An 18892-nucleotide genomic window follows, 5' to 3' on the forward strand; every position below is an offset into this window, starting at 1 on the left:
AGCAGTCGCCACCCGCGGAGCCGCCGGGGACCCCGCCCCGCCCCGCGCCGCCTGGGCTGGGTCCCTCCGCTCTCGGTCCCGCCCGCCGGGAGGGGCGGCCCCGGCCCCTGCCCCGGTCCCTCCTCCGCGGAGCGGCGCGGCGAGAGGCGCGGAGCGGCGAGGAGCCCGCAGGAGCCGCGGAGATGCTGAGCTCGCCCTGGGCGCGCTTCTACTCCAACAGCTGCTGCCTCTGCTGCCATGTCCGCACCGGCACCATCATCCTCGGCGTCTGGTACCTGGTAAGCGCCCCCCCGGCTTCCCCGCCCCCCCCGGGGTGTCCCCGGTCCCGGCTGCTCCGCGGAGGGGGTGCCCATCGCGGCAGCTACGGCGGCAGCCACGGCTGCACCTCGCAGCCCAGGCGGGTTCGGGGAATAACCCTCGGAGGAGTCGCGGTGGTATCATCAGCGTAATGCTCAGCGAGCCCCCGCGCTTCCCCGCTGCGAACCCAGGGCTCATCTCCCGGCGAGGCAGAGGCCGGTATTTAGACTCTGTCTAAATCGGGAAATGAAATGTGTGCGTGTTTAAGGACCAGGGGAGTGGGGGCAGGAGATACAGAGCACGGGCAGGCTCACCAGGGTCTCAAGCAAAAAGCTGTTTGGGGGATGAAAATGTGAGGATTGACCATCCGCCGGAGTGAGGGGTTTTCCAGGCTCCCCGAACTTGGGATCGGTGTTTCTCAGGCCGAGGTTCACTGCAGCGCTGAGGCCCCGCTGGTGCATTAGCTCCAGCAAGGCTGCCCTGATTCTGACCACGCTGCACTGAAAATCTTATCATCTCTGGTCGCTGCTTTGTGAGGAAGTCGGGTGTTCTTGTCATTGTTGTCCTTGTTTGTCAGATAATTTTCAGTAGTATTTTGGGCTGCCTGGCAGAGAGCTGAACCCTTTCAGGCAGTTGCTACCAGGTACTAGAAAGACTTCTTTCGTCCATCAGGGTTATAGGATGCGAGTGAGGAATTGACCCTCGAGGCACAGCTTTAACGAGTTGTCATCTGTCCTAGAGGTTGTTTGACACCTGGTTATTCAGCCAGGGGATAGACTCGGTGAGGAGGAGACGCATTAAGCCTTCAGTTCCTCGTCTGTCTTTGACAATCTCTTCTCAATCCCTTGAGTAGCAATGCAGGAAAAGCGGCTTTCCCAGAGCCGGTCCTGCCATAGTCGCAGGGTTTACAAATGTGCCACAAGAATAAAAAGAGCTGGTTCATCGCTTTGGGTTATGTAGATGAACTTCTCAGCCTCCTCAGTCTTCCCCATCCCTTGGTGTGAGAAAACAGTCTCCGTGTGCTGCCAAGGCCATGCAGAGCTGTTTGCCAAGCATCATTTTTCAAGTGATTGCAGACGGAAGCAGATTAGACCCGGGCTTATTTGCTAACTGCTTAAATTCCCTTCAGAAACAAGTGAAAAATGTAGGGCTGGCCTCCACTCTAGGACAGCTCATTAAATAAATTCGATCAGCATAATGAAAAGGCTAGGTTGACATTTATGTCCTAGAAATCATATAAAACGCTCTATGTCCTATAAAGTACATACTTCAACACTGAGAAAATGGTGCGTTAGTTGAACTCTTTCTTGCTCCTGGTTTAACAGAATATAGTTAAATGCAATATCCATAGCCTGTGTTATCTGGAATACTGACAGTGTTGAAAAAGATGCCCCTCTGCCTGGCTGCAATGAGGTTTCAATAAGTTTTAATATGACCTGAAAGCTTTTGAAAATTTCTTCCAGGATGCTTGTTATTTCTTTCTGCCTTCAGCTGAATGAAGCCTTTTCACATTGGCTCCATGAAGACAGGGATACAGATATTTTAGCTGTTCAGTGGACCTAAAGATATTTGAGGAAGAGGGAAGTGCATGCATCAGTAGGCCTTAGATACAATGAAAAGCCTGACAGCTTTTTAGACTTTGTTACCTATTGTGTTACTAACATTTAAATACCAGTGCCCCAATTTCACATGCTATTTTTATGCAAAATCTGTTTTTAAATTTTCTCTTCTAACTAGTAGGTATTTCCTGACTTACATCTCTTCCTACTTTGCTTCTTTTGCTTCCATAAATTTTTCAGGGCAGATTTCTGAATTATTTTAAACTGACAATAATTCATAACATGTCAAGGTGCTTTCTCCTCTATTGCAAATATTTAGATTTTTAAGGTTAACTATTAAGAATAGAAATCTAGATGCATGTTGATAATAAATGCTAAACCTTTTTGCTAGCTTACAAAGTTACGAAGCAACAAATAAGGAAGGGGTAGCTCCTTGAGTAAATAGCTACTCTAGTTGAAAGGTCCAGTTTACAAAATCATATACAAAAATATCGTTTTTCTCAGAACAATTATGATTTGATACCATGTGCTATTGAGAGTTTAAATAAAAATAGATGCTGTCCTGGTGGCAAATTTGTTCTCTGCCTACATTTTGGGTGGCTGCATTACTCCAAACCACATGTGAGCTATGAGCATTATCTCAAATAAAGTTCAAACAAAAACCCCTTTGATTTTTCGCCACACCAACATGTATTCTGTATAGCGTTTGCCATTATGCTTTATAGGAAATTACTCGAGGGAAAAACATTCCCCTAGAGAATGAACAGTTTTCTTGTTGCTATATGAAAAAATATCTCACTACCTGTGAAGTGTATGTTTTATTAATTCTATGACTATGAATACAATGATTCAGTAGTAGAGGCTTCTGAAGGAGGAAAAAATAGTACCTTAGAAGTTTTGGCAGGCTTTTAAAATAACATTTTCACATGTTGAACCAGTTCTGAGTTAGTATCATTTCAGGAGGCAGAATTTCATGTCTGAGTAAATGCAGAAAAAATAGTGCATTTCTCTGGGATGATGTTTTAGCTCTTTAGATTTAATGTTTTAATTGGATGTTTGGGATCCTACAAATAGTGGAGAGAGTGGGGTCCTGAGTGCCAGTGGAGTCATCAGGGCTGCATGATGAGAGCACTTTCCCACATAGGTAAGGGAAAGGAGCACTGTGTGTATTTCCAAAACATGCCCAGCAGCCATGGACACTTACAATGGTCTCACAAAGTATCAATAGCTGAGAAATAAATATTTAACTTTGCTCTATTTTAGAACATAATGGATCTCAGAATGCTAATGTTCCTATAGCTATTGTGTTTCAATAGTTTTCTCCTGGTAAAGCCATAGGTACTGCATCTAGAATAATATAATATAATACAGCATTGCATGATATTGCAATGTGTAGTGTACATAACATAATATACGTGCTATTACAGAGCACTGAGGTACTTTAATGTAAAAAAAAACACTTGTAAAGGGTGGAGCAGCCAGAAGAAATTTCCTGAAAAGAATATCTAATTGGGTTGCAGAACAGCCTGCACTTCAGGAACAAGTGTGCTGCCCTGGGGAGAAAAGCTTAAGAGGGGCTGCTGCAATGTTGAATACAAACATTATGCTGAATATTAAAATGCCAATAATATGGTTGGCTGGGGGCTAATGTTTTTTTCCAAACCTGAAGAGCAGTTTGGTTCAGCTGGTTATTAATCTTTGGGTTTTATCCCACTGGCATGGATGTTACACTTCTCTGTATTATAACATGAAATCAGAGGTCACAAGTAATAATGCAGAAACATTTTTGGGCACAAAAGTCTTACAAGTGTCATATTTTGGAAAAAACAAAAAAAACCCCAAAAAAACCAAACCAAAACAAAAAAAAACCCACAAAAACAAAACAAAACAAAAAGCAAACTAAGGGAAATGAGAAAGTCACTGCCAGCAGCTTAGTTTTGTCCCAGAGCACTGTATCAGCGTGACACTGCTGAAATGAGCCAACATCAGTTCTGATCTCCCCCGGGTGCCAGGGTCCAGGGGAAAGCTGGTATTTTTGTCAATTCTGAGTGACCCATTTAGTACTGGTGAGTCAGAACATCCCCATCGATAACAGCATTTATAAAGGCAGCATGTCTTCTTCCTGATAAATGGCCTCCTCTTTCCTTATTTAAAACACAAAGAAGGAACAACATCAGATGTGCTGACAGAGTCATGGAAGGATTTCCCACTCTCCCAACACATGGCGGTGGGGTTTATGCACACCCCAAGGCTCCACTCACACCATCTGGGACCATGGGAATTATTTCCCATTGACTTGGAGGGAGGAAGATGAAACTTTAAAGCACCAGTAAAAAAAAAAAAAAAAAAAAAAAAAAGAAGCTTTCATTTTTGAGCTCTGTGTGCCCAGTGCTGCCGGCTACTCGCCTCGCTGCAGCAGTGCCCTGGGCACGGGCTGCTCGTCCCCCCGGTCCGCCCGGTTCGGCCTCCCCGGTGTCCCGGTGTCCCGGCGCCGCTGGCGGCGCGGCGGGAGCTGTCCAGCCCCACCGGAGCTGGCCGGGGCTCAGCGTTGCCGCCCGCCGCGCTCCCCCGGGGCCCCGGCAGAGAGGGGCTAAAAATAAAAACTAATGGAAGGCTGAGAACCTTTTATAACCGCAATTTATCGAGTTGTGCGGCTCCCTCTCAAGGGCGTGCAGTAAGAACGTAAATAAAGCGAGCCAAAGTTTTTAGCCAGGGTGATTTCAACATTTGAGCTGCTATTTGTGGAAAGCTCAGCATGAATTGCTAGTCATGACATTTCAGTTCTGGTTTTTTCTGAATATACAGTTGAAAGCATGCATAATTTGTGTCTGCATCCCAATCGTTTTTTGATAAAAGGATTGAATCCTAATGGATGAAAAAATGTACTGGTTATGGCCTCTTTATATTGTAAAGCAAAAGAAAAGCACTGCTTGCTATGGCCTCATTGATTGAACACCCTGCTGAGATCAGTAGAGCGCACCTGACCTGATGTCAAAGAGACAATCAGGTATATATTCTGCCACGGGGCCACACTTATTTCCTTGTCTTTTTCAAGCCCCGTGCAAAACCGCATGTATGGCAATGTGGTTAGATACAAGTTAGCAGATTACTGAAATCTTGGCTTACTTGGCAGGGAGTAGAGATGAGCACTGATTGCTCATGTAAACAAAATATACCTACACTGGGGTCCTTCCAAACTGCTCCGTCCCCACTCCTGTATCCTTTACACTGTCTGAGACTGCTCATATCAGCAAGGAGTTGTAAGCGCAGGTCCCTTGAACACGATGGAAAGGCTCTTTCAGGGAAAGCAAAGAAATTCTAAGATGAAGTAATTAATTATTTTCAAACCAGTGAAAATCAGAAGATTTTGAAAATCAAAAAAAGAACTGAAGTTGTGAAAAAGGGGAAATTGCACCATTAGAAAGCCTGACATTACAGGGAATTGGAAACTTTGTTATCCCAGAGCCAGGTTTTGGGAATTTGCATGAATACAAGGTTGAGGCCTTGTGTTTTACTTAGAAAACTAGCTTTCTTTGCTTTTATATGGTATGAAATGGGCTAAGAATAAAGGGTCTCCTCATTCTTATCTCCTTATGAATGGTCATAGTACATCAGCCAGCCCACTGAAGGCTCTGTTCCTTCATATCAGCCAGGGATGTCACTTCCTATGTCATGCCAGTCTGATATAGCTGGGGTGCTGGGTCAGGTTATCCTGCAGGCAACACTGCCTTTACCACCTCCACTAACAGGCCAGTACTGGTGGCACTGGGGAAAGAAGTCTTGCAGAATGAGGCTCACTGTGGGTTCACCAGGTGATTGCCCCTCCGTGGCCCAGACCTGGGTAGTATATTCAGGGGGAAGGGCTGGGTGGTGCCAATGACATGGCTAATTCTCATCCCTTGGTAGGAGAGGTAGTGTCAGCAGCAGGTGAAATGTAGTGTCAGCACCAATGGCAGGTGAAGCAGTCATGATATAACCTGAAATGACTTGAGACTCCCAATACTTGCAGTGCAAATGGCTGCAGTGACTAAATATTTATATGCCAAGTGCTATGTCTATAAAATTATCATTAATTTTTCTGTTGTCTGTACTTTCTTTCATAAAATGGAAGCTGAGATCTTGAAAAAAACCAGTAACATTCCCAAGTAACTCATTGGAGATTTCCTGTGCACATGCTTGCTCTTGAGGAGAGTGGAGAGAAAACTTGGAATTCATTATGAATAAAGAAAAATATGAATCCTACTTTCAAAGGCTTTGCTGTATGATTGATGTACATGTTGACTATCCAACTGAGACTGGAATCAGAGGAGGTTCAGGATACTTGCTCTTGGAGTGGATCGCATCCATTTCATTACCTTCTTCAAGACCAGTGGGAAATAAATGACTGATCCTGCACACAAATATCTGCTCAGGGCCTGCATGGTATTTTCTTAAGAAACAGAACACATGTATATACATTTTAGACATGATAGATAAAAGAGTAAAGACCAACACTTATCATTAACATGAACAAAATGTTATCCTGTCTGAAGGACTTTCTCAATAACTACATTCTGATTGTGACATATCTAGAGAGACAGTATTAAATACCATAACAGTTAATTGTTTCAAGAACAGCTTCTGGAGAGCTCCTTAAAGAACTCCTCCCCACCATGCACATACCCAGGTTGGTTTCTGCAGTGCAGGACCTTATCCTACCTCCTTTCTCCAACTCATGCTTCAGGCCATCTTCAGTTAAATGACAAAATAAATTACCATATGGAAGGAATTTAAATCACACAATCAATAAGACAGCTTACAAAGACCCTAATCACTCACCCCTGGGTGACAATAAATCCATGAACAGGCCAGAAAGATTTTCTGAAAAAAAAAAGATGGATTCGTCAGTACACCATATCCCAAGTTACCTGTGCTTTCTGTTCTGAGTGAAAATAGTCAGGTTTGTGTGTTTGCTATGATGCAGAGAGGAGCAGAAACATCATTTTGTCAGTCTTTCCCAGGCTATGTCATACATCAGTGTTTTTATTAATGTTTTTGTTTTAAAAACTTTTTAAGTCATTGGAGGGATAAAATTTCTTGTAAGCATCTTTTGGACAGTCCATGTACTTACTGAACTGTTTGTTGGTCTGTAACACAACACAAGGATTTCTGAAAATGTCTTTCAGCTCTAATTCCCTTACATATGCAATTTTTCTTATATCTCCAAACACCACACTAGGATTTTTCACAGAGTATACGAATCATTGCAATGATAGCTGATAATATGCATCAGTTGTCCAGAATAATGACACAGTTGTCTCTTCTAATCAACACAGTTATCAATTCAGAAAATGCAAACCTCTGTATAGTACCCTTTTTTTTTCTTAGTAAGGCCCTCAGTTGGATAATAAATTCACTGGGATTACAAGGAACAGTTGTCTCCCTCCAGTGAGAACACAGATTGTTGGTTGTAAGAGGAGCAAAGTTTACATAAATGCTTGTTAAAGGAAAGAAACCCATTAATAGTCCAGTATGCTATGATTACATTTGTTTTTTATACAAAAATCATGAATGTATTTATAGAAAGTAGAGGAGGTATTACATTAATCAAGTAAAATGTGTTTAGAAGTTCTGTTGAAGGTTAATATGTATCTCTTAGTGAGCCAGAGGAGAACACATTAAGCTTCGTAAACTGATCGTTGATTAGACTGACGTCAGGGAAAATGCAATTAGTCTTATATATTCCTGGACATATGGAACGGATGTTGCAAAATAGCCAGGAATTAATTTCCTTGATTGCTTTCTTTTTCTCTGGTTTTATTGTGAGGCTCATGCTTTGACTGTAAAACTCTGGAAGTTTAAAGTGGCCAAGGCTTGAAAATGTGCACGGGAGTTTCTGTGCTGTTCTGCAGCTGGGCTAGAGGTTTAAAGCCCCAAATCTCTGAAGAGCGAAATAGGAAGAGAAAAAACACGCTTGGTGCTGAAGGTGCAAGAGAGTGCTCTTGGTCGATCTGAGGTAGTCAATCTGCCAGGAAGGCATCACTGAAGAAATAATCTGGGCTTGAGCCTAGCACACTGTTCCTGGACCTCCTGTGGGTCTGCTCTCTTTCAGATGCCTGCAGTCCGCTCTGACTCCCATCATCCTAGTCCTCTGCTTTAGAAGATCTTTTAAAATGCCGCGGCTGTTTTTCATTTCATTGCTGGCTTGTGCTGAGCAAGGTCTTGTTTTATCAGGAGATATATTAAGCTACTTAAAACAGACAGGACAAATGCTTTTGGCAGAAACAGGTTTGTGGGAGATTTTCACCTTGTGGAGGTGCATTTCCCAACTGTGAAACAGCTGTGCCCAGAGACATTGGATACATGTGATCATGTTGTCTACTATTTCAGTAATTATCTGTACTATACCATCCTTTGTGGTGTGCCCACTGCTTTCTTGCATAACTAAATCCCTGCCTTGGGTTGCAGAATGATGCAAGGATGCAGTTTACTAGACAGCCCTGGTTCCTTACATGGCTTCTGTGGATATTGCCTGTGGTGACTACAAAAGAGTAATTGATCAAAGGTCTGGTGTGATTTGGTGGGTCTTTTTAAATTAAGTGGTATATGTGGCTTGCTGTCAAAAGTTGGGGCACACTCCTCTCACCAGTGAAGTAACATGTGTCCGAAGAGGCTAGAGGTGAGTCTGAGCACAGACAGCATCGTGGACTGGTGTGGCTAAGACACGCAAGCTGCTGGCCAGGGCCAGCTGCCTTGGGCAATCCAGCCCAGATGTGGAGTTACAGAGCTGCGTTGACTGGCCCATCCTCTGTCATGAGTCCACACTACAGTTCAGGCCCATGGGAGCTGCCACAGCTCACATCAAGAGTGATACTTTAGCAGGTCTGCCCTCAACCTTTCAGAGTCACCTGCAAGACTCAAAACCCCATATTTGGAAGCCAAGTACAAATGCAGAAACCAAACAAATCCCAACTGACCAAGTCTTTCTAATCAGATTTTATTGCATACCAATTCTTTGCTAGCTCTCCACAGCATCCTGAACCAAGATGTGCTTTAGTAGAAATTGTGAGCAGGTCTGGCAACGTTGTAACTTGAACACGGGTATGTGATTGTATTTCCCCAGGGCTGGGCAGAAGACTGCAGCAATCATTTTCAGGACTTTGCTCAGATACAGGTTCAACTTTCTTTAAATACAATGGAAAAGTAGCAAAGAATCCACTGATAAATTTGCATACAAATATCCTATTTCCTTAAACCACGAAAGGACTAAGATTAAGTATATAACAAATTAAACTCTATCTCCAGAGAGGCAGAAACCTCTAGTGTGCATCCTGCGCAGTCTCTCCACCTAGGTTTTTTTTTATAAATTTATTCATTACCATATTTCATTAATAACAGACCTCTTGTGGCTTGGGTTTTAGGACTGTTAAAAGGCTGGCAGTAGGCAGTAGTTGAGTCATTTGTATAGAAGAGTGCTCATAAATTATGCTGGACTTCCTATATCAATTTAATCAACATAGCCTTTAAAGTTCAATGCTAGTGTTATTATAATAATAAAAGTTGAAATTATATATAAAGTCTGATTAAAATATTGTACACAGCTTTCTATTATATGCTCTCTATAATATGCAGTCTGTAATATGCTAGTCTGAGCCTGCCTGGATCATTCTTTGACTTCTCATGAGTAAAATGGAAAAATGAGCAACAAGAATTGCAGACTCTACCCTGTCTTCTACAGATTAAAGAACACAAAGACTTAATTGCTACTTCTGATATGGAAGTATTTCCCTATTCCAGTGCTGTATTTCAGGTAGCAGCCAGAAACATATGCTTTGAGAAACCACACAGGGAAGTAAGAAAGAATAACTTGTGCAGGGACAACATTTTCTTTTATTCTCCTATTATTTTAAGTTTGGGCAATAACCTGAAGCAGGAAGGCTTATATTTTGTTTTTAAGATGCTTTGTAATACAACTAAGCACTTTCATTTCCTGAATAAACATCTCATCTTTTTCTATATTCCTCCAACCTTTGGCTTCAGTAATAATGTCTGATAGTGAGTTTCACCCAACTTTACATGTCCATCTTTCTGTTTCCCTTCAGACTGTTATGTTTCATTGGATGAAAAGATAACTAAGTATGGCTGCGTTTCCTTCCTTGCACAATTAATTAATTTTTGCATCACTAACACATCTGCAGCTTGTCCCCCAGCACTGGAGGGTTGAAACATTTCCATTAGCATGAGGCAGAAGGCTTACACAGCAGAAAAAAAAGAGAGGAATCTCCTCTGACAGCCAGGGTTCTCTGGCTCCTCATTTCCTAGGAGTTCAAGCCACTGATGGACCTGTGCTCAGATGCAGCTCCTGGGACCTTTGCACCCTGAGAGGGAAGGTGACTGAATCATTGGCATGAGATCTGTAAAGACACTTGGGCACACAGGAGGGACACCTTGTTCCTTCTCATGTTTGCCTGCACTCCTCAGCAGTCAGACAGCTGTAAAACCTTTATTGCTAAAATTGTCTCGTTTCCTCTTTAATCAGAATTCAGAACAAAAATAATACTTTGCATAACAGGGAGAAAGAGAGAACAGATAGAAAAAATTGCTGGTAGAGGGCAATAGATCATAAACCTTAACTCATCATCAATGCTAACAGAGAAGTTTGGGAAAGGTGCCCTGGATAGTGCAAATCTACCCTGGACTATTGAGATAAACCCTGAACTTGATATTTTTTTTCCTTCTGTAGGGTTCTTGTGTCCTCTTGATGAACAAAAGTGCTCTTGCTTTCATGAATATCTTCTATGCTAAAATAAAAAAGTAAGAAAAATGCAGAGAACATACCAAGTGGAAAGGCAAAGGTAGATGGAGAGAATTAAGGATGTTAAGTTAGCTTATACATTTCCCATTCATTTTTACTTTTTCTAGTAGTAATATTGACTGCAAATATCCAAGTGCTATAAAATATTGTTAGCTTAGTTTCAGGGAGCAAAAATAGTTTAAGACTGGGGGTTTGTTTCTATAGTTTCTATAGAGAACGAGCACCTAGAGTCATAAACTTACCTTGAGTTTTTTCAAGGGAGATAGAGTATAGGGGTTTTGCTTGAGACTTTCTTCAGTTTTATTAAAAACTTTTAGGATTCCTTACTAGTAAAATTAATGTCCTTGGTGATTTGTTTCAATAATATCTCTGTAGAGGGCAACAAACTAAACCCTGCCAGTTTTGTGAGATATTAAAAATATGCTAGAACTGTGTGTGCCAGTTCAAAACCTGGCCAAGGTGTAGGAGCCTTGGTCAGCAACACCCTGTGGTGGTTTAGCCCCTGCCAGGGTCTGAGACCACGCGGCCGCTGCCCCTCCCCCACAAAGGGAGTGAAATACAAAGCCCCGAGACTGAGATAAGGAAAGGTTTAATACAACAGTGCAACAGCAACACAACAAACAATAACAATAAGAATAACAGTGATTACAATGAACAGAGAAAAGTATATACCGATACAGCAGTGAGAGAACCGGCTGCGCCAATCACGGGATCACTGATTCTTCCTGCGCTCGCGCCAGGATGTGACGTCAGGATGATATATGAATAACCCGGCTAGAGCTTCCCCCCCACTGCTGGGGAAACTTAACCCTATCCTGGTTAAAGTTCAAAGTCCTCAGAGAAATCTGCTGTTATTTGCTGAACCATTTTCATTCAGAAACATCATCTCCTCTTTCATCTGGTAGCTCATACTCTGTCAGGTACAGAACTATAGAGTGAACTACAGTGATGTTTTTGGTAACTAACTGCCCATATCAATCACAGTATTATAATTCACTGTTACGGATTATAGAAAGTTGGGGGTTAGCCCAGAATGACTGTGTTTTCATTAAATTTACTTTTTCATTATTTTCAATATCATAAAAACAAAGTTTGTCTATGCAGTTAACTATTTTTCTCCCCTTATCTAAAAGTACCGGGTTTTTATAACTACATATTACTGGGGTGTTGACTGTCATTAAACCAGCTCTCTGGAACTGTAAAGGGCCCCCGACAGGGAGCACAGGCGGTGAGTTAGTTCTCCACCAACGCAGAGATTTAAGGAGTGTGCTTCTGTGGATCTCTCGAGTCCAGTGAGGCTGAAAACAGACCCAGAATTAAAAGTGTATGTACATCTTTCACTGCATAGACAGCATCCAGACCGTTACATGCATGGATTGTTATAAACTGAACCATCAATATAAATAAAGATAGAGGTTTTTTCCTTACTTTTTCCTATAAATGAAAGGATCTCTCTTCACCATAATAAGAAGTCTTGGGAGAACTGTAGTAGAATATTTGTAGAGGGGACCCTGTGGACTTCAATAGAAACATCCATGTATTTTTAATGCAGTGTATTGAGTTGAAGTAAGCTTAATATTTCCTCTTCTAAACTCCTTTATCAGAGCAATTTTATTTCAACTTTTGACTGTGAGCTGGAGGAAGGCTGAGAAGAATTAGGCCATTGTAACTCCTGACAATTCTTTTAGTATTTACGGACATCTATGAAAGGTAATGGCTTGAGCATTTCACTGTCTGCTTGAGTTAGGAATCAGCACAAGATCTGTGTTAATAGCATGCTTTTACAAGCTACTGGAACTAATTTTATTTTTGATAAACTGGGATAGATACCATGCACCTGCACTTCTGTGGAGGGTCTGACATTATAGTGGTACTCATTTTCTCGTCACCTGTTGATGCAGTAGTTCCTGACACCTCTCCTCCCCTGCATTTTATCTCCACGGGTCACCACAGTTCACTGCTGATCTCTGGAACAAATGACATGGAAAAGAAGGCAACTCACTCATTGGTGGCAGAGTTCTGAATTTTTAGTGCATTATATAGTTTATAAATGCTGAATGCTGTCTGTGGAAGAAATGAGGTTGCTTCCTCACATCCTAAACACTGCCCATTCCCTCTAGAAGAGCTGCTTCACACTGTACATAAGCTGCTGGGTTTTTATCACGGTACAGATGGAAGCAGCAGCAGTGGCTGGCGGTGCCGGTCCCAGTCTCAGCACGTGCTGCCTTTTTCCCTCATGCCTGCATGCACCTCCTCTCACACAGTTGTTGCTGTTTAAAATATCTTCTACTCAAATCTGAAATTGTGTTTTGTAAACCCAGAAAAGGAAATCCAAGCAATGCTCCAATATTTGGACAAGCTATCTCCTCCATAATATTTCCTGTTTTCCCCTTTACATTATACATACTGCCTACAAAGCAGTTATTTTCCTCCTCTACATTGATGAGAAGGTGGATGTATTCCATCTAGTTGCCAGAGAAGCAAGATTTGGGGATTTTTTAAATTATTGTTTTATTTCTGTATCAGGATAAGAGGACAGTTGGGAATTTCTAGGGCTTTCTGTGGGATCTTTGTCCAGTCTCTCGTTAGGGCACTCTGGGCACCATCCTGCAGGGGCTGAGCCCAGGTGCAGAACTGGGGGCTGATAATGGAATCCATCAACAGCCCCCAACATGGTAGGGGATGAACCAGGGCCAGGGGCCATGCAGGGGGCCCAACCAGGAGCAAAGGGGATGAAACCAGGGACATAACTGGAGACAATCTACAACATGCATTCAAGGAGTACATCCAGGAAGCATGGCTGGAGACCGGCACTCCTGTAGTGCCACTGGAGCAGGGACTGATCACCCCTGGCTGAGCTGAAATGGGGTCCTGGCCATGGGCAGGGGTGTGGGGAGGCCTGATGTGGGGCTGGGCAGGGCCAGTAATGCCTGTTAATGCCCCCGGGGCTCCTTTCCTATAACTCTGGGTAGCACTATGGCTGTAACCAGCAGCAGGACCCAGTGGTCAGTTCTGACTTGACAGTGCAAAATCTTGCATTTTATTCTTACCACTGAACTCTATGCTGCTGCCTGTTCATGAACATGTTTTTGTTTCTCCATCCATAAAAGGAAGATGATACATCTCATTGGGAAGGTATATATGCCTTAACTGCTTACTGAAACTTTGCAAAATGAAAATGCTTTCTAAGCATTGTTAATTAGTTGTTACATTGTTGCTGAAGGAATGTAAAACATTTTGAAGGAAATCTTGGCCTTATTGAGAAGCAGAAGAATCTCCTTTGGTTTTCCTAGAACACAGATTTCAAGTCTCATACCAACTGCATGTATGAACAGGGAATCACTTCATACTCTTGGCCTTGATTATGTGTCCTTGGAAGATGCTACATCCATAAGTTTTTAGGCATATTAAATTCATACATTAAAGCATTTTTCAAAATTCAACAGTTGCATCACTTTCAAAACAAAATAAAAACCCTAACAAATGCAATACACTGAACTATGCACACATTTCTTCTTGGAGAAAGAGAGTGAGCAAATAAACACATGGTGTATTTCACTTGCACTGCTGACAGCGTAGTTAGAAGGTGCTCAGAGCTCATTATGAGGATCACAAGAGAACAACCTGATAGAACAGAAAAGTGATGCACTAAAGAGCATTAAAGAGATTCCTACTGACCGCAGCAGACTTCAGATCAGGCAAACACAATCTGTGTCTTATACAGAGAATTAAAGGCAATGCTGACAAACACGTAATCTGAATCTGGACATATCCTTATGGAGAAAGTAGAGTGCCTAGGTCAGTATTTTATGAATCTTCCTGACTATATCTGTACAAAAGAGTAAACTTGTATGCCTTTAAAATAACAACACTATATACATTTATAGTTTCTGATTGCTTGGTTATTTTGAGTACTCTTCTTAAGTAACATATTTATTACTGGCATATGTCCTCCAGCTTTCCACAAAGGAGTATAAAGCAAGAACTGGATTGCAATATAAAGTTAAACATAATGTTAAAAATTAGTAGAATTTGTAGAATGTAACTCTGAATCTTGACAGTCATCTGAGCTGTCTTCAAAGACAAGTCAAGACCATCTATGGCTACCACTTTCCCAACACAAAGCTGTATAACTGTTCTATGAAAAAAATGCAGTAGTGAAGGTCTCTAACTCCCTCCAGACAATCTCTTCTGCTGTCTGATTGTTCATATTGTTCAGCAAGTTGCCTAACCTAAATTTCCTTTCGCTGTAATTTAGATCTCTTACTTTACTCATCTCCCAGCGGATCTGGAGAAAAGTCTATTACCTCCTTCTTTTCCTCGCCTTTCTGAGTCATGTTCTGTTTATTCACTGTCATACTCAGATTCCTTTCTGAGGAACTGTTACCTACTGAGTTATTCCTCCTCTTGTTCTTCTGCAGTGTGTCACAAATGTGATGCTCTATGCTTGTTGGTACTGAATTGTGCTCTGTTGTCTGAATTCTGACATAGTTTGTCCAAATCTTTTTAATCTTATCTCCTGAAGTACTTACAGCTTGGTATTGTCTGCAACTTGGAGAAAGGTACAGGTCACAAGTGACTAGAATACCAAGTCTTTCAATGATACCGGAAAACCGTAATCAATATATCTTCCATGCTGGCTGTGAAGCTTTGACAACTATTTTTTCATTACATCTATCCAGCTAGCTGTGCACTCACCTTCCTGCACTTTCAACCAAACTGGGTTTTCCTAGCTCATTTATGAGAATCTCATAATATCAAAAGGCTTGCTGAGATGCAAAGAGATGATATCTACTGCTTTTTCCCTGTCCACAAGGTTTCTTAGCCTGTCAGAGAAGAAAAAATAAGATTAAATAATTATGGTTTGTCCTTGACAAGCCCATGTTGATTGTTGGTTATGACCATACAAATCTGAAGTGCTAATGGGGAGACTGCTTGATTGTCCTTGGGTTTATTTTATCCTTAAATCTCACAATCTAGCTAGAAATTCTTTACATGGCCTCCCTGCTTTGAAAAGGCATAAACTGTGCTTGTTCTTTCCCCATCTTGTGAACTCAGTCTATTCTCAACCATTTTTCAAAGATCATTGCTAACAGATCTGGTATCAGCTAAACTTGATGGAATTTGCATATCAAAAAGAATTTATCTTACCCAAGAAATTCTCTAGCCTGTTATGTCTTATAACTTCTCTGATGGTGTGGGAGAGAGTCAGAACAAAAAGGGGTAATCCAGGTTTTGTTTCATTTTCCTGATGCCACCTGGAGAAGAATTACGTCCTGTTTACACAAACCCAGATAAACTAATTGCAGTGTTAGTTAAATACTATAGTTGAACAGTTGGAAAACAGCCTCTGCTATAGTTGGCATGCACTGGGGTGGGTATATGCTGCTCAGAGGTTTTTCATGGATTACTTTCACAGCCTGACCCTTTTTCTTCTCTGTAGATTATCAATTCAGTGGTATTGCTGATTCTGCTGAGCGCCCTGACCGATCCTGACCAGTACCACCTAACCAGTGCTGAATTAGGAGGTGAATTTGAATTTATGGATGATGCCAGTAAGTGCAAACTGCCTAAATACTAGCACTCATTTCTTCAGCATTTGTGTAACTGTCCTATCATTTCAATAATTACTGTCCTTTAATTATTGCTTCACCTTAGTATCTTACAGATGCATTTTTATTGTGAAAGGTATATTCATGGCACAGTTCAAACTGGTTACCTAGTAGTAACCTTATCTCCTACCAATTAGTAATCCATCTGCTCTTCTGTGTCCTGGCTTGACAGGGGCCGAGCCAACGCTTGACATGGAGATGTTATCCCTGAGCATTATGCTGTAAGCCTGAGGCGGATTTTGCAAGACACAGGGAGATACGAGTCTCTGCACCTCCCATCACTGTGTGCCGTAGTGCCTGCACATGCATAAGAGTCCATACGGCTGTTCATGTAACTGGCTGAATGAGTTCATTCATGTTGTACATATTTACATACCCCCCATGTGCACATGACATGATTTGCACAAACCTGTTGCAATAGATGCAAGTATAAATATTAACTGTATAATCATATGCATATTAGCAATAACATAGGGCTGCTTCCTTCTCTCACCGAAGGGCATGATAGAAAATCTTCAATTCAGTTTCAGGGAAGGGTGAGCCAGGCCATTTGTCTCCTGCAAAAATCTCCTGTCCTTTGCAAATGTTTCTTTCTTCTGTGACTGTTTCAAACTCTTTCATGGTGTTGGGTTTGTTGATTTGCTTTAAGCATTTAATTTGTATCTAGAAAAGTTTTCCCTCAGAGTGATTTTGACAAAAATGTCTTGTTTGTTTTCATTTCTGCTCACAAGATTGTTACATTCAACGTTTCTCACTGTAATCTGAAACAATGTCTCCTACTAGTTACACTGGTGTCTTGCTGCTCAGAATCACACCCATCCACAGCAAAAGGCTCGAAGTCATTTCCTCATTCCTACTGAAGCCAATAAAAATATCAGTAGGAAAAGGAATATCCCCATAATTGCACCTATGGTGTGTCAAAGCTGCTGGGTGTCAGTTAAAGGATGCTTCTTTCCACAAGGTCTTTAGTGCAGATATGCCTTGAGGGCCTACATTTAATTAATAATAAGGGCCAATTGCTACTTTATTGTGTCTTCATTGAAAAACTACCTACAACTTTCAACTTAAAATCTTTTTATATAACTGGATTTAACAAGTAAGTAAGGACCACAGTAGATACAGATGGGCTCCTGGCTGATTCTGACATATTAAAACTGACTGCCTTGTCCTAATTCTCAGAGATTAACCTTGGTAATGACTGTCTGTCAGTGTGGTTTTATATAGCCTACATCACAGGCCTGCCACTGCCCAAGGCTTTAAAATAGTAATTCTGTTTTGTAATGCAATAGCTGTCAGATCAAGTACATTGGGGATTTCCATCTACACTTGAAAATTGTATTTTCTATATTTTTTTCATCGAGGCTTCTGAAGTGAACCCTGCAAAACTGTAAAAAGATGGCTTGTGGGCCCAGCAACCTCATTTCCATTCGGTAAAGGGAACATTTCACAGGCAGTTAAATTACGAATGAACATTTGAATTAATGTCTCCTTTTATTCTTTGCCTCCCTCCAGTTTAATGCCTTACTGAGTAAAGGCAGCTGAATCAAGCTACTGGCTTTTATAGTTACTGGAAATAGCTGGTAGGAGACTTTTTTTTTCTTTAAGTATGACTATATTTGTTCAAATCTGAGGAAATGTTTTCTTATGACATAAATCATCAGACAAACTTCCACATGCTCGTCTCTTGTCCTACTTTTGTCTTTTTTGAAGAAATGTTTCCCAGGTCAGCTGCATGTGCTGAAATTCTTTGATATGAAACCATGTGTATGAAATAGAGAAAGATACATCAGTTTTTATGTTAATGAAGGTCCCAAAGTTGTTATCTATATGTACTTGTATTGACAAATAATAATGATGCAAATACTAGTAGCCGTTATTCTCATTACTACTTTTGATGTTCCTATCAATAGCAAACAAAAAAAAATGCAGACACAGAGTTTGCATGTAAAACTGTCACTCCCTTTCCCTCCATCCTCAGATAGGCTCCTTCATAAAAGAGCTGAAAATATGAGCAGGATATAAATATTTCAGCTGAGTCACAGTAGTGGAATTATGTCTAACCTGAAGTTAATGACAGATTTCCCTTGACTTTCAAGAAACCAGGATTTCCCCAATATTTGTATTCCTATTTATTTCTGGCTGTGCTCAGGCCTGGTTTATGGAGAATTTTCATTTTTCTGTTCCAGCAGTGGGAGAAATTCCTGTCACATGCAGAGCCAGAGCCAGTCTAGTGCAAATTGCTTGAAAATGCCAGTGCAGCATCAGTTCTTCTGTGGATGGCTGCTCAGCCTTAATTTCAGGATTTAGTGTGGTTCCCAGTGTGTTACCAGAGGCTCCAAAATGCCTGTTTGATTAAGCAGATAAAGGATTTCCCTGAGCACTTAGAAAAAGCTGTAGGTTATAGCTTTTCCCTTCTATTCTAGAAAAAGAAAGATGGGGGGGGGGGGGGGGGGGGGAGAGAAGTCTGCCAAGACTTGCCATGCAGCAGATGGAGGTACTGGAAGACACCAGTGTGTGTGGTTTGGCTGGCTCTCTGAGAAGTACATCTGGGAGCCGGGGAAAACGCTGGGCTTCCTCCTGTGCTGGATATTCAGCTAAACCCATTTAGTCTCATCTTTCTTTTTATTATT

The 18892-nt window shown here is 41.6% G+C and overlaps 1 protein-coding gene across 1 annotated transcript in view; it reads left to right on the forward strand.

Annotated features, from left to right (window-relative positions):
• LAPTM4B (lysosomal protein transmembrane 4 beta) overlaps positions 1-18892 on the forward strand; it is a 60754-nt gene continuing 41862 nt past the window's right edge. The window contains exons 1-2 of the mRNA XM_074885086.1: positions 1-278; positions 16094-16205. Coding sequence (XP_074741187.1) covers positions 183-278; positions 16094-16205 — 208 coding nt within the window. The 5' untranslated portion in view covers positions 1-182. The remainder of the gene's footprint in view (positions 279-16093; positions 16206-18892) is intronic.

This window comes from Strix uralensis, chromosome 1 (assembly GCF_047716275.1).
Source record: "Strix uralensis isolate ZFMK-TIS-50842 chromosome 1, bStrUra1, whole genome shotgun sequence".
Taxonomy (NCBI): Eukaryota; Metazoa; Chordata; class Aves; order Strigiformes; family Strigidae; genus Strix; species Strix uralensis.